Consider the following 14,212-nt stretch of genomic DNA (forward strand, 5'->3'; position numbering starts at 1 on the left):
GTGGGGGAAGAGGAGGGGAGGGAACCAGTATTGCTGCCAAGTTGTCAGTCACCTTCTTGTGTTCTTAAGAATGCTTCATTTTTTTGTTTGGCCAGTTTTGCCTCCCAGATTCCTGTAAACCTGTTACCTAACAAGGTCAGCGTCACTTAGCTGTTCTCGCCCTCTAATGGGAACACTGGCCAGGGATTAAAGCCCAGACCACCATCCCCAGGAAGACGTCGGGAGCCTCCAACTGGAACCCTCCACACTCTGTTGAAGTGACTCAACAGCAGCACCAACAGTCGCAATGAAAATTCTAATCTCTCTCCTCCTTCTGTTGCTGCCACTAATGCTGATGCCTGTGGTCTCTAGCAGCCCAAATCCAGGTAATAAGATTAATTTTCTATAAAGGGGAAACAGGGGGGAGAAAATGTGGCAAAACAGAGAAGAAAATGTGGCAAAAAAAACCCAACAACCATGCATTGAAATGTAGCCCCTTCCAGCTACAGGGATTTGGGACAAGTTAGCTTCTGTCAATGCCTGGTTCCTCATTTACAAAAAGGAGAAGACTATACTTACATCCAGAGCGTTGCGAGAGCGAAATGAGATAGTGGGTATCGAAATATCTGAAACTGTAGCTAACGAAATACAGATATGCACTGGCTCAATAAAAATCTGCTCCCTTGGGACGCCTGGTTGGTTCAGTCGGTTGAGCGTCTGCCTGCGGCTCTGGTCATGATCTCAGGGTCCTGGGATCAAGTCCTGCATCGGGCTCCCTGCTCAGTGGGGAGTCAGCTTCTCCTTCTCTCCCCGCCTGCTGCTCCCCCTGCTTGTGCTCACTCTCTCTGTCCAATAAATAAATAAGATCTTTAAATAAAATTTTTAAATTAAAAAAAAAATCTGCTCCCTTACCTTCTGCCCCTAATCCCTTTGCAGAAGAGCCAGTCTTGGTGACGGCAGTGTAAAGGTGTTAAAGGCAACTGTACATTCACGGAGGATGAGAAGTCCTTGCTTATACTCTTTATAGTGCACCAGAATGCAACCAATAATTTTTAATGCTATTTAATGGTAAAGTAATAAACTAGAAAAATCATATCACCAGATAGTATCCATATTGGAAGCTTTAGCCATACTAAGCTCACCTTTTGGGAAGCAGGCCTTAGGTCAAAGGCTCCAAATCAGCTCCAGCTTTTACTACATCTCAGGTGGCCTCACCATTAGCAGAACAACCATGCAGAAGAGAGCTCATCCCATGTATGTTTCTACTCGAGAGAACCAACTCCTCAAGGCCTACTTTGAGGTAAAATAGCTTTTTTACATATTTAACATCAACTTGATCCTTAAAATCAGAAGTTCACCTTACTCCACCCCAATTTTACACTTCCCTTCCCTTGTAGAGAGAGCTCTCTGGGAGGTGCTGGGCCCCATAGGGCTAGGGCCTAGACTGCCAGTCTGGAGGGGAAGGCTTTTCCATCATGGTGACAGACACCAAGGCTAGAGTCCTCACCCTCGATTCAAAGCTCTAACCACAACCTGCCTTTCCAATCCACCCCTCACTTCACTAACAAATGCTCTGTGTTCCACCTAAACTAGACTGTTGGTTGTTCCCTGAATGGGTCTCATGCTTCCCCACCAGCTTAACTTCACTCATATACTCAGCTCAGAAACCACCTCCTCCTCACAGCCTCCCTGATACCTCTCTCAACCAGATATGAGCCCTCCGTCCCGTGAACATGCTTAGTCCAAACCTGACTCTCTTTGCACTTGTCATATTCTGTCCTATACTGAAGGTGTGCCTTTCCTACCTCCACCCTTGCCCTTCTAGACTGTAACCTCCTTGGTGGCACAATCTGGTATATTGTTTCCATATCCCTCACACTATCCAGTATAGTATTCAGTAAATATTTGCTAAGTGAAAGAAAAAATGCTCAGGTTTCTAAGTTCAAAGTGTTGCCCTTAAAAGACTCTACACCTGGGTTTGATAGCAGCTCTATTAACATTTGGGGCTGGGCAGTTCTTTGCTGTAGGGTGCTATTCTGTGCATTGTAAGATGTTCAGCAGCATCTGTGTGGCCTCTACTAACTAGATGCCAAAAGCAGCTTCTCCACCCCTGCCCCCAATTAAGACAGATAAAGTTAACTCCAGATGTTGCCAAATGTCCCCTGGAGGGGGAAACTGCTCCCCAGCTGAGAACTCCTACAATAGTTCTCAAACCTGACGACACGTTTAGACTTACTTAGACCTGTAGACTCCGCCTTGGAGCCCAAGGAACCTAGATTCAAATCCTGTTCCATCCTTACTTTACAACCCTAGACAAGCTGCTTCATCTTTGGAGCCCGTTTTACCATCTTAAAATGAGTAAAATACCATTTAGAACATAGAATTGTTGTGAATATTAAATGATCTATAATGTATACCTAGCAAGGATTCAATAAACGGACTGAGTAAAATATCTCAAGTATCTCCTAAAGCACAATGACAATGAACTGGGGAAAGCTCGCTCTGCCGCCAGGTGGCGCTATTACAGCCACATCCGGCTCCATCCCAGTCTTCCAGCCAAACACAGCTTTGCAGGACCTGTCTGGCTAGAGGAAACGACACCCCTCACCTTCCCATCCCCACCCCCGATTCTCAAAATAAAATCGGATCTTACTTTATCTCTTAAAATAACCACATACATGCACAGTGTGTTTTTCACAGAGAGGGAGAATAGATAAGAATATATGAAAATGTTAGGAAACAAATCACTTGTAATAAGAGATAAATTACTTATAATATCATTAACTACATTAATCTACAATAATAGCTGAAATGTGTTAAGCAATCCTCTGTGGCAGGCAATGTTGTAAGCTCTTCACACATATTACCTCACAGAAATACATGTATTTTTTAATTCACTTTTCATTTTTCAGACTTAAGAAATGCTATAAAAATAATCAGAGTTCCCATATATCCTTCATCCAGTTTTTTTCAAATAACATCTTACATAACCATAATATGATTATCAAAACCAGGAAATTAGCATTGACATAATACTATTAATGAATGTACTAATATTCAGGTTTGCTAATCACCCCATTAATGTCCTTTTTTTGGTCCAGAATCCAATCCAGGATACTACACTGAATAAAGTTGTCATGTCTCCTTGGTTTTCCCCAAACTAGAGCAGTCTCTCAGCGTTCCTTGTCTTTCATGATTTTGACAGTTTTGAAGAGTACTGCTCAGTTATTTTGTAGAAAGCCCCTCAGTTTGGGTTTGTCTGATGTTTCTTCATGATTAAATTCAGATTATGCATTTTGGGCAAGAATACCACAGAAGTCATGTGTGCCCTCTCCATGCATCAAATCAGATGGCCCACGATAATGATCATTCCCAACTACTGATGATATATTTTTTTAAAGATTTTATTTATTTATTTGAGAGAGAGAGAGCACATGAGAGGGGGGAGGGTCAGAGGGAGAAGCAGACTCCCTGCTGAGTAGGGAGCCTGATGCGGGACTCGATCCTGGGACTCCAGGATCATGACCTGAGCCGAAGGCAGTCGCTTAACCAACTGAGCCACCCAGGCACCCACTGATGATATTCATTTTGAACACTTGCTTAAGGTGGTGTCTGCCAGGTTTCTCTAATGTAAAGCTACTCTTTTTCCCACTGTAATTAATAAGTATCTTGTGGACAGATACTTTAAGACTATGTAAATAGCCTGTTTCTTCTCATCATACTTTTGCCCACTAATTTTTAAAATCCTTTGATGATTCCCACCTTCCACAAATGTTACTATGGTATTAGCCAAATGGTGATTTTCTATTTCCATCATTCCTTCTACATTTATTAATTGGGATTCTACTATAAGAAAAAGCTTCTCCTTCTCTCCCATTTATTTATTGAATTATTTATTTATATGAGTAAAGACTCATGGGGCGCCTGGGTGGCTCAGATGGTTAAGCATCTGCCTTCGGCTCAGGTCATGATCCCAGGGTCCTGGGATCGAGTCCCACATCGGGCTCCCTGCTCCTTGGGAGCCTGCTTCTCCCTCTGCCTCTCTCTCTCTCTCTCTCATGAATAAATAAATAAAATCTTTAAAAAAAAAAGACTCATGGATATTTATGGATTATAATCCATTACTATCATTATTTATTATGTTGTTCATATTATCTCAGAATTGACTATTGAGAGCTCCTGCAAGTAGGCTTCTCTGTCTTTTTGACATAGCATTTTTTAGCAGTTCCGGACTTTCTGATACCACAAAGATGTTCCGGGCTCATCTTGTACTTCCCTGGCCTGCCTCTGGTTCCTTTCATTGGAGAATGGTATTCACAAACCATGGGCACTAAGGTATTGCCCATGGCTACTAGGTGCCAGTGCTTCTACGCCCTCTAGTGGACAAAGCTGGGAAACAGATGCATGTGCACACACTAATGGACTCTTATTAGCCCCATTTTACAAATTAGGTAAATGAAACACAGAAGTTAGGCAACTTGTCCGAAATCATAAAGTTAATATGTAGTGGAACAGGGAAGTCAAAATAATGATAGATCTACCACGAGTCCTAACAAGTGGGAGTAGCTTCTTTACACATACAGGTCAGCAGAAAGCAACAAACCTAACATTCCAGCATAGACACCCTCTTTGGGACTGAGTGACAGAAATCCGCAATAATAACCACAATAATAACCATCATGTACTGAACACCTACTTGGGCACTGGCCGTTGGGCACCCCCAGTAGCTCATTTATTCCTAATTCTGCAAGGTGGATACTACTATTCTCGTTTTACAAACCAGAGAACCAAAGATCAAAGAAGCCGAGACAACATGGTTAACTGACAGAGCAAGTAGTTGATGCCAGGTCCGCCTGCCTGGATGTAAAATTCATGCTTATTCCACTGTATCAATATTCTCCAAAATTGATTTTCGGTAGGACATAAATTAGCTTTTACTTCAATAGTTATGTTTATGTCAATGCACCTTAGAAAAAAATCTACGCATGTATCAAACCCCTAATCTCACAGATAATATTGCAGAGGATGAGGCTGTTTTGTAAATTAAATTTGTTTAAAGAAAAAGTAAGAAGTAAATAATAGTAGAGGGTGGTACAAGCTACAGAAAGCATCATAAAGGTGGCCCAGAAATGTCTGAGGTCTGGGAAACATAATATTACAGGAACGTGCAGCTTCATTTTAAGTTACACCATGGAATTAGGGTTGTAAAGGCTGCAGAAAGAACAACAGACTTAAGAAACTTGGACCTGGGTTTTAGCTTCAGATGTGTCACCGTTACCTTTGTGAACTTGGGCATTTCATTTGCTCTCTCTGTGCCTCAGTTTCCTCATCTGAAAAAAAAGGGGGAGTGATTTAGTTAATTAGTACAACCCTTTCACAAGCCATTCCGTAATAATATCAAGAAACATAAAACTATTCTTAACTTTTGACCCAGCAATTCCACTTTGGGAAATCTTGCCCAAGACAATAATCTAACATTTGGAAAACAGTTACAAACATAAATTTATCAATATCCAAAAGTAAAACAATCTAAATATTCAGCAATGAGTGAACAGTTAAATAATCAGGAGCTCATATGCTTACTGGGAATGTTATGCAGTCATTAAAAATGTCTGTTATTGGGGCGCCTGGGTGGCTCAGTCGTTAAGCGTCTGCCTTTGGCTCAGATCATGATCCCAGGGTTCTGGGATCAAGCCCTAAGTTGTCACTGGGCTCCCTGCTCAGCGGGGAGTCTTTTTCTCCCTCTCCCTCTGCCCCTTCCCCCAACTCATGCACTCTCTCTCTCTCTCTCTCTAGTAAATAATAAAATCTTTTCTAAAAGGGGGGGGCGCCTGGGTGGCTCAGGTGGTTGAGTGTCCATCTCTTGATTTCAGCTCAGGTTATGATCTCAGGATCGTGGGATCCAGCCCTGAGTAGGACTCTGCCTGGGCATGGAACCTGCTTGAGAGTCCCTCTCTCCCTCTGCCCCTCTCTGCTCACACTCTCTCTCAAAGAAAAAAAAAGTTAATAAAAATATCCATTATGAAGATGACATAGCAACATGCTTATTAAGTGAACAAAAAGAAACTTGTTCACATACTATGGTTATCACTGTATAAAGAAAATCATATGCAGGAAACACACCAAAATACCACCAGATGACAAGAGCAAAGATTTCTTTATTTGTACTTTCCAAAATTTCTCTAATATAGCTATATTACATTTAGAATGAAAAAACTTCTAAATAAAGAGATTCAACTAAATAACCTCCAAGATTCCCTCTGGCTCTAGCACTCTGTGGCTTTCCTCTGGAACTACAAGTAGAGGTCAGCTGAGAGTAAAATATTAGAAAAGTTTAGATGGCAGGGGCTATGTGTGCCTGTTTGAATTATTTTAATAGCACTCAAAACAGCACATGAGAACATTTGGAAACTAGCACTTGGGAAAATGATGCAAGACCTTCCATCTGTGTGGCAGAAAGGGCACAAGTCTGGGAAAGAGCCCTGGATTGAACCAGATGATCTCTAAGGGCCCTCTCCAGACAATCTCTTCATTTGCTTATTGAACAATCATTTACCAAGTGCCTACCATGTGTCAGCTGTATGTAGTTGAATGACTATTGAGCCATCTGTGGGAGAAAGATTTTTAGTTTCCTAGGGCAGACCTAACAAAATAGCACAGAATGGGGGGCTTAAACAACAGAAATTTATTTTCTCACATCTCTGGTATCCCTTTGCCCAAATCTCTTTTTTTTTTTTTTTTAATTTATTTATCTCAGAGAGAATGGGAGACAGAGAGCATGAAAGGGGGAGGATCAGAGGGAGAAGCAGACTCCCCGCTGAGCAGGGAGCCCGATGCGGGACTCGATCCCGGGACTCCAGGATCATGACCTGAGCCGAAGGCAGTCGCTTAACCAACTGAGCCACCCAGGCGCCCCACCCAAATCTCTTCTTATAAAGACTCTAGTCGGACTGAATCAGGACCCACCATAACGACCTCATCTTAATTCAAACTCATTTTAACTCAGTCAACTCTTTAAAGGCCCTATCTTCAAATACAGTCATTCTGGGGATTAGGGCTTCATCATGAATTTGGGGGGACACAATTCAGTCCACAATAGATTTCAAACAACAAACTATACATATAACTGTGCATTAAGAGAGCTGCCTTCAAATACAGTGGAGAACCATGTGAAGGCATAATTAATTTTTACAGGAAATATCATAAACTACTATACAAAGGAAGCATCATCTGGGCCCACTTCTAGCTCCAGAGTCTCAAGTCTATCAACCATCATCCTTGATTGTCATAGAAATATTTTAGGTATCACAAAATGGGAATAAGACAGCATCAGGTAATAAGACAGACTTGACTAGAGGCCAAAAGAGGAATGGATTTGTTCCGGAGGCACAAAGGTAAATACCATCCTCTTATAGTTGAACTGGGATTACGGATTCAAATACAGGAACTTGAAGGTCAGGTGAAGATCCTGACTAGTTTATGGAATAATCTGCTCCTTGTTCTCATTCCTTAAGTCATGAGAATTTTAATGTGTGCTGGGGCTAGGGGGTATTGTCAAGTCTTTTTTTTTTTTTCCTAAAAATTTATTTATATATTTGAGAGAGAAAGGGAGTGAGAGCAGGAGAAGGGTGGGAGGGGCAGAGGGAGAGAGAGAGAGAAACCCAAGCAGACTCCACATGGAGCACAGAGCCCGACATGGGGCTCGATGCAGGGCTTAATCCCACGACCCTGAGATCATGACCCTGAGATCATGACCTCAGCTAAAACCAAGGGTCAGATGCTCAACCAACTGAGCCACCCAGGTGTCCCCATCAGGTCTTGATTTATGCCCACTTTTTGTCCTTTTTTCCATCTAGAAGCCATTCTTTTTCCACCTACCTCCAGCTAAGCTCTTCTCTAAGCCAGATTTTAAACCTCAATTCCCTATCCATTTAAAATACTCCTCTCTTGAAGTACCCTAGATCCCTGAATAAAAAAGGAAGTTAGGGATGTCTGGGTGGCTCAGTCAGTTAAGTGTCTGCCTTCGGCTCACGTCCTGGTCTCGGGGTCCTGGGATCAAGCCTGGCATCAGCATCAGGCTCCCAGCTCAGTGGGGAGCCTGCTTCTCTCTCTCCTCTCCCTCTGCCACTGCCCCTGCTTGTGCTCTTTCTCTCTCTCAAATAAATAAATAAAATCTTTAAAAAAGAGAGAGAGAGAAAGGAAAAACCACCGATGCAGGTAGCACAATGCTGGGGTACCATTTCTGTTGGCCCCTTCCCTTTCCGGTGCCTGGCCATGACCTGTTTCCTTCCACCAGGGGTCGCCGGAGGCCATCGGGACGATCGCCAGGCTCCTAAGAGGTGGCTCCACGAAGGCGGCCAAGAATGTGAGTGCAAAGGTCAGTATCAACAATAGCACTGCACCATCACCAACCAACTCTCTCCTGAGTCCCATCCCTGCCTCCCACACACCAGTACAGATGTTTTCTGAGCTGACTTCACCCACTGCCCTCTCCTCCAGCCCACCACATGCAGCACCAACGCTTGTCTTCTTCCTGAGTCTCCGGCAAGAGCAGGACCCCTCCAAAGTCCAGGGGAGCTGGCTGAATCTCTGGCTGCCCCTTCCCCTTTACTCTTTTCCCCAATAACCCAGGGCTGCCTTACAAAAAATTCCTGGATCTTGTTTTTGACCTTTGTTTACCCATAAATAAGACTGAGATCGGAGAGGCAAAATGCTTGGCCTAGTTAAAGGAGCCAAAGGCAGCCGCCTCAATCTTTTCTTCATATTTTGGTCTCCTTAATGATATCCTGATGCCCCCTCCAAACCTGCCACCAAATTCTTGCCAATACAGGTCAGGCAAAACAACTCAGAAATCCTGGTGCTCATATAACTGGGTATCCCCACTGTTCTGTGTTGACCCCTTTCCCCACCTCCACTGCAGTCTGAAAAAGAAACTGGAAGGCAAGGAAGATGGCAAGTAAAGCCCTGCCCCACTCCCTATTCTCAAAGATATTAACCTTCCCCTCTTAGCACCAACCCTGTTATTTCAGACTGGTTCCTGAGAGCCCCTAAAAGAAAAATCATGACAGTGCCTGAGATGCCAAAGAAGCAGTGTCCCTGTGATCAGTTCAAGGCCAGGGTGAAGAAAACCAGTAAGTTTCAAATGAATGACCTTCCTTAAACCAGAGGCACTCTGTGGAATCAACTAGGGATGGAGCAGGGGTTGAGAATAGACAGGAGAAGTGAAATGAAGACCAAGATAAGCACACCTCTCAACACTTTCTACTCAATGTCAACTTGAGGAAATAAGACGAGCAAGGGAGGCGGATACAATTTTCCTAATATTAGAAAGGTTCGACCAAATTCTTAGATTTTAGAAGCCCATTGCTTATCAAAGTGGAGGGAGATGGGGCTATTGGGGACCCGGTCATTGATCTCTGAAGATGTCAAATAGAATTTGGTTCCGCCCTTGGGAAGTTTTTAAATGTCATATAAAAAGTAAACTGGCAAATTAAACTGATTCAAACGATGATATTATGAAGAATGAGATAAATCAAGATCCTTATCACTGCTGGTAGAAGTAAAATACAATTTGGTAGTACCTATCAAAAATTTATTTATTTATTTTTAAGTATTTTATTTTGGGGGGCACCTGGGTGGCTCAGTTGGTTAAGCATCCAGCTCTGAGGAATGAGGAGTGAAGAATATATTTTCTTTATTTTAATTTTTTAAATTTTTTAAATTTTATTTTTTTCCATTGGATGAGTCTCACTTTTATATCATCTTGAAAGCTTTCATAAAAATTAAACTTTTAAAACGTTTTTAACATTAATCTTTATTTTCACCCTAGGGCACCAAAGGCACCACAGGAAGCCAAACAAGCACTCCAGAGCCTGCCAGGAATTTCTCAAACAATGTCAGCTAGCAAGCTTTGCTCTGCCATTATAGGACTTCTGAGGGCTCACTCTCCCAATGAAATATTCTCAGTCAAGATGATAGTGAGCACCCCTAGAGGATGTTCTTCTCTCACTTCCAGCTCACCCTCCCTAACTCCTCTCCAGTGTTCTCACAAAGCATTTTCCCCAAGATTATTGCTCCCTCTGGTGCCCTCTTCTCTTGTCAGTCTTTTCCTGTGCCCCCCTGTCCCCTTTTCCGGGCTTAAGCTTAATTACCTGAAAGAAACCTGGAAACCCTGGTTTCTTAACTGGTCCCAAATGACCTTAAATATAACCAGGCAAGTAGCAAACAGAAGTCAATAAATATTTTTAAATGTAATAAGTCAAAATCATTTCTTTCAAATGGGGTTTGGCAACTCATTCAATCCCCACTTTAGCCTGTTTACTGCAAATTCTACCCAGATTCTACACACACTTCTCCCCGCTACCAGCCTCACTCTTCCTCTCCACTGCCCAATTTTTTATTCTTTTACCCATTTAACAAACCTTTTTGAGGTAAGAGCTAAGTGGCGCAAAGAAAGCAGGTATAGCAACGAATCTGACATGATCTTACTAAAGACAATATAGATTAAAGAAAAACAAAAAAACCCTGGCACAGTCTCCCAACACATAAAATGCCTTCAATATTTATGATTCTTCTTATCATCATCATCATTAACGGTCGTTGCACTCTGTGAGTTTCCAATCTAGTACAGAAAACACATATTCATGGGCATCTGGGTGGCTCAGTCGTTAAGCGTCTGCCTTCGGCTCAGGTCATGATCCCAGGGTCCTGGGATCGAGCCCCACATCGGGCTCCCTGCACCGCGGGGAAGCCTGCTTCTCCCTCTCCTACTCCCCCTTCTTGTGTTTCCTCTCTCACTGTGTCTCTCTCTGTCAAATAAATAAATAAAATCTTTAAAAAAAAAAAAAAAAGAAAAGGAAACACATATTCACAACCACAGTTCAAGGCTAGAGAGATGGTGTGGAAGATCTCAAATGCCATTGAAAAGGGCTTCAAGCTGTAAGAATGGGAGGGTGTCATTTTTTAAACATGGAAATAAAATTATCAAAACAAAAATATAAGGATATTAAACTGGCAGCCATTTGAAAGAATGAATAAAGAGGAAAAGATTATTACAACAGTATAAAGACTGCCTCCCCCCCCGACCCTTTCCTGAAATGTCAGAAGGGGAGGGGGGAAAAAAAAGGAACACTCATCCAGTATCTGACTTCTGTCATCCCAGATGAAACAAAGGACTAAATTAGGTTGCTTGCCTTAAGAGAAAAAACACTTTAACTGAGTGGTAAGTGGGGTGGGGTCCTATTTATGACACAAGAGGGCAAGCCCCTCCCCTCTGGTAGGAGAGTTGCTGGGCACACAGCCTCCTCCCGTTCCTAATCCCTCCTCCCACAGCAGGAGGCACAGAAGTGCATCACTTGGCACAGGAGTGGAGGTCAGCAGTGCCACTTGCAGCTGCCTTAAAAAGGAAGACCAGGAACGCCAGGATGAAGGAGTGGAATCCAAAGGGAGGTGCCATTATGAGGAATCAATGAGGGATCCGTGACAAAAAAGGCCTTGAGGGCCCGGAAGGATGAAACCTGGGAGAGCAACACCTCCCGAGAGGGAAGTAACAACAGTGGAGCCAGGTTCTAAGTCAGTATCTAGGCCTGACTTGGAACCTAAGCCATCCCAGACACTTATCACTCAGCCAGAGCCTGGGCCAAAAGTGACAGCCACAGCCCAGCCAGCATCTAAGACTCATCAGGGACCCAATACTCAGCAGGAGCCCGATCCACAGCAAAGACCCTTCACTCAGCAGGAGCCCCTTGCCCAACATGAAGCTGAATCCCAGCAGGAACCTAGCACCCAACAAAATTCAGGTTTGCAGCAGGAATTTCTTGCCCCGCAGGAGCCTGCACCACAGCAATCACCTCCCGTGCACCGGGTGCCCTCCTCTCAACAGGAAGCCGCCTCCCAGCAGGGACCCAGGCCAGGAAAAGAATCTGAAACTCAACAGGAGCCAGAATTGAGAGAGGCACATGTTGCCCAGCCAGGACCCGGCCCAGTGCAGCAACCTCCAGATCAACAAGAAGCTGGATTAACACCTCCAGCCCAGCCTAGACCGGGACCCAAAAATGGATCACCTGCCCAGACTGAATCTATATCCCACAAGAGACTGAGACAGTCAGACCCTATAGCCCAGCAAAGAGTTCCAGCCCGAGGAGCCAAATCCCAGCTGAGATCTTCGACTGAGTGGGGATTTCTCTCAAAACTACACCAAGTATCCACACAGCGACGAGCCTCAGAGTGGAGGACGTTTTATGAGTGGGTCACAGATTCGGACTCAGAACCAGATGTGGGGTCTCCATTAAAGAGCAATTCATCACCCAAGAGGGGTGGAACAGTGGCCCAGGGAAAGAAGCTGGCCTTCAAGGGGAAACATGAAGTGGCATCAGGGTATGGGGGGACATCAGCCCATGGGAAGAAAACTGGCAGCCAGAATCACAGACACTACAGGGATATAGGTGAGTTTGAGGTGGGAGGAAATGAGCCGCCCAGAGACGGTCATTCATTCAGTCAAGAGGAACTAAGGCCTGCCAGTGTGTCAGGTTGGCTCTGGGGATCCCTCACCAGTCCTTCCAAAGATCAGCAGCCCCATTTGATAGATGAGGAGGCTGAGGCCTGGAGACGTAAAGGCCTTGCAGGAGGCAGGGCTGATATCGGGAGTGGCAGAGCCAGGCTGTGACTTCTTCCCTGCACCAGGCTGCCTCCCCACGGAGGATTTGGGGCAAATCAGAGAGAAGTGGGACAGGGCTCTGAGCTTCGGGCCAGGAAAGAGAGTAGCTCCCACCACCCCCCAACCCCCGCCAGTATTCACCCATCGGTCCCCAAACTCACAGCCCCGGGGCACCCTCTGCCTTAGGCACCAGCCACCTGGTGCTACACGTAAACCCTTACCCTCACGCCGTTTCCATCCCCACCAGGTGGAAAGTCGGGCCTCGGGGATCCTTGAGCTCTCCAGGTCGCCCCGGGCGGGCAGGGAGGCACCTGCTCCCCTGCCAGGCCGCCTCCAGTCCAGCCAGGCTCGGTGGCCTGGGGCTTGTGTTCTCAGGAAGGGTGGCGTGGGAGAGGGGCTGCGGGGTCTGCCGAAGTCTCGGGCAAGGTTGAGGCTGGACGAAGGGAGAGTTGCGGGGAGCAGTATGGGAGCGGGCCGGGCCCGGGACTCCGCTAAGCCGCCAGCGCTGCTTCCCCCTCTGACGCAGGCCATGGTGCCGCCGGGGGGGGGCAGGCTCCAGCTCCACCGCGCTCAGGCAGAAGGGGGCACGCAAAGTCTCGTCCGTGGAATGAGCGGTTAGTTGTTGAAGCAGCGCGAGGGGAGCCAAGGCAGCCCTGGTCCAGAAGCTGAGGGGCTCCGGCACGGCCGCGTCGTCCGAAGGGCCGGCAATGGTGGCCTCCGCTGAGAGGCCGGTCCCTCCCGGAAGAGCTGGGCCGTCTCTCTCAGGGCTCTGAAGAGAGTAATGATGTCTCTCAGGACCAGGGCTGCTCCTGTGCTTCAGGAGGGAAGGGAGGGGGGTCAGGATGGAAAGGGAGGGTTTGAGGTCTGTTTTTTCTGGCGCTGAGGATGAAGAGCTGTTTCTGCAGGCTCCGGAACCCAGTCTCAAGGGACGCGCTCCACACACCAACGAGGTAGCCTCTCCTCCGACGCCCCGTCCGCAGTTGACTGTGTGCGCATGCGCGAGCCTCGAGCCTCTTCCGTTTCCCGCCTTTTCCCGGGCACGCGCCAGGCCCTCTACCGTCGCTCTCGACGGGCCGATCCGCGGCTTCGGGCTAGCGCGCAGGCGCCGAGCATTCTCCTTCCCCCGCCCTTCCATTCTCTGGGAGAGGGAGAAGGCAGAGAAAAGAATCCCGAGAAAGACAGCAGTAGGACAAATAAGGCAGGAAGAAGGCGGGGCTTCCTTCCCCAACGGCTCGCAGGCAGAGCCACGCCTCCAGTGCTGTCGCCCCGCCCCGGCTTTGAATTGCCGGTGGACCTGGCCCACCCCGCCCCCGCCCCCCCCCCCCCGCGAGGCGGAGGCTCAGAGGCGCCCCGCTTTACCCTTCCAGCAGGCGGGCCGGGTCGCGTTCTAGGGGATCCCTACTTGGGAAGGTAAGTGGGAAAGCAAGGCTGAGAGCCCGCATGTGAAAAGATCGAGGCTTCCCTTCTGGGGTGAGCCCCGCGGGACTCCCCACTAGTCCTGCCCGAAGGACACTTCTCGCCGCCTCCAGGGCTGCATTTTCGTTGGTCACGGGCCCTTTAAAGTGTGCGAGGGGGCGG

At 46.3% G+C, this 14,212-nt stretch overlaps 2 protein-coding genes across 3 annotated transcripts in view; one reads left to right on the forward strand and one right to left on the reverse strand.

Moving 5' to 3' along the window:
* LOC117998054 overlaps positions 1 to 13,883 on the reverse strand; it is a 38,202-nt gene extending 24,319 nt beyond the window's left edge. Inside the window, exons 1-2 of one of the 2 annotated variants that reach the window (XR_004675938.1) lie at positions 12,856 to 13,883; positions 5,258 to 5,309 (exon numbers count right to left, since the gene is read on the reverse strand). Coding sequence is in view for 1 of the 2 variants with exons in the window: in XM_034986581.1 (XP_034842472.1) it covers positions 12,858 to 13,769 (912 nt within the window). In the remaining variant the exon portion in view is untranslated. Of the gene's footprint in view, positions 1 to 4,066; positions 5,310 to 12,855 lie in introns of those variants that run through there. The other variant, XM_034986581.1, reaches the window with a different exon arrangement.
* On the forward strand, positions 287 to 9,906 carry CXCL17 (C-X-C motif chemokine ligand 17). The gene is made up of 4 exons (XM_034986582.1): positions 287 to 365; positions 8,276 to 8,356; positions 9,009 to 9,110; positions 9,809 to 9,906. The coding sequence occupies exons 1-4, from the start codon at positions 287 to 289 to the stop codon at positions 9,904 to 9,906; spliced, it is 360 nt and encodes a 119-aa protein (XP_034842473.1).
* Positions 13,884 to 14,212: the final 329 nt, after the last annotated feature.

Source organism: Mirounga leonina, unplaced genomic scaffold (assembly GCF_011800145.1).
Source record: "Mirounga leonina isolate KUSES-001 unplaced genomic scaffold, KU_Mleo_1.0 Mir_376, whole genome shotgun sequence".
Taxonomy (NCBI): Eukaryota; Metazoa; Chordata; class Mammalia; order Carnivora; family Phocidae; genus Mirounga; species Mirounga leonina.

Bases quoted from the DNA above. Each gene is read 5' to 3' on its own strand.
- CXCL17 (XM_034986582.1), top strand. From the start codon at position 287: ATGAAAATTCTAATCTCTCTCCTCCTTCTGTTGCTGCCACTAATGCTG. The intron at 8,357-9,008 runs GTCAGTATCAAC...CTGTTATTTCAG, and splicing joins CCAAGAATGTGAGTGCAAAG to ACTGGTTCCTGAGAGCCCCT. The intron at 9,111-9,808 runs GTAAGTTTCAAA...TTTTCACCCTAG, and splicing joins GGCCAGGGTGAAGAAAACCA to GGCACCAAAGGCACCACAGG.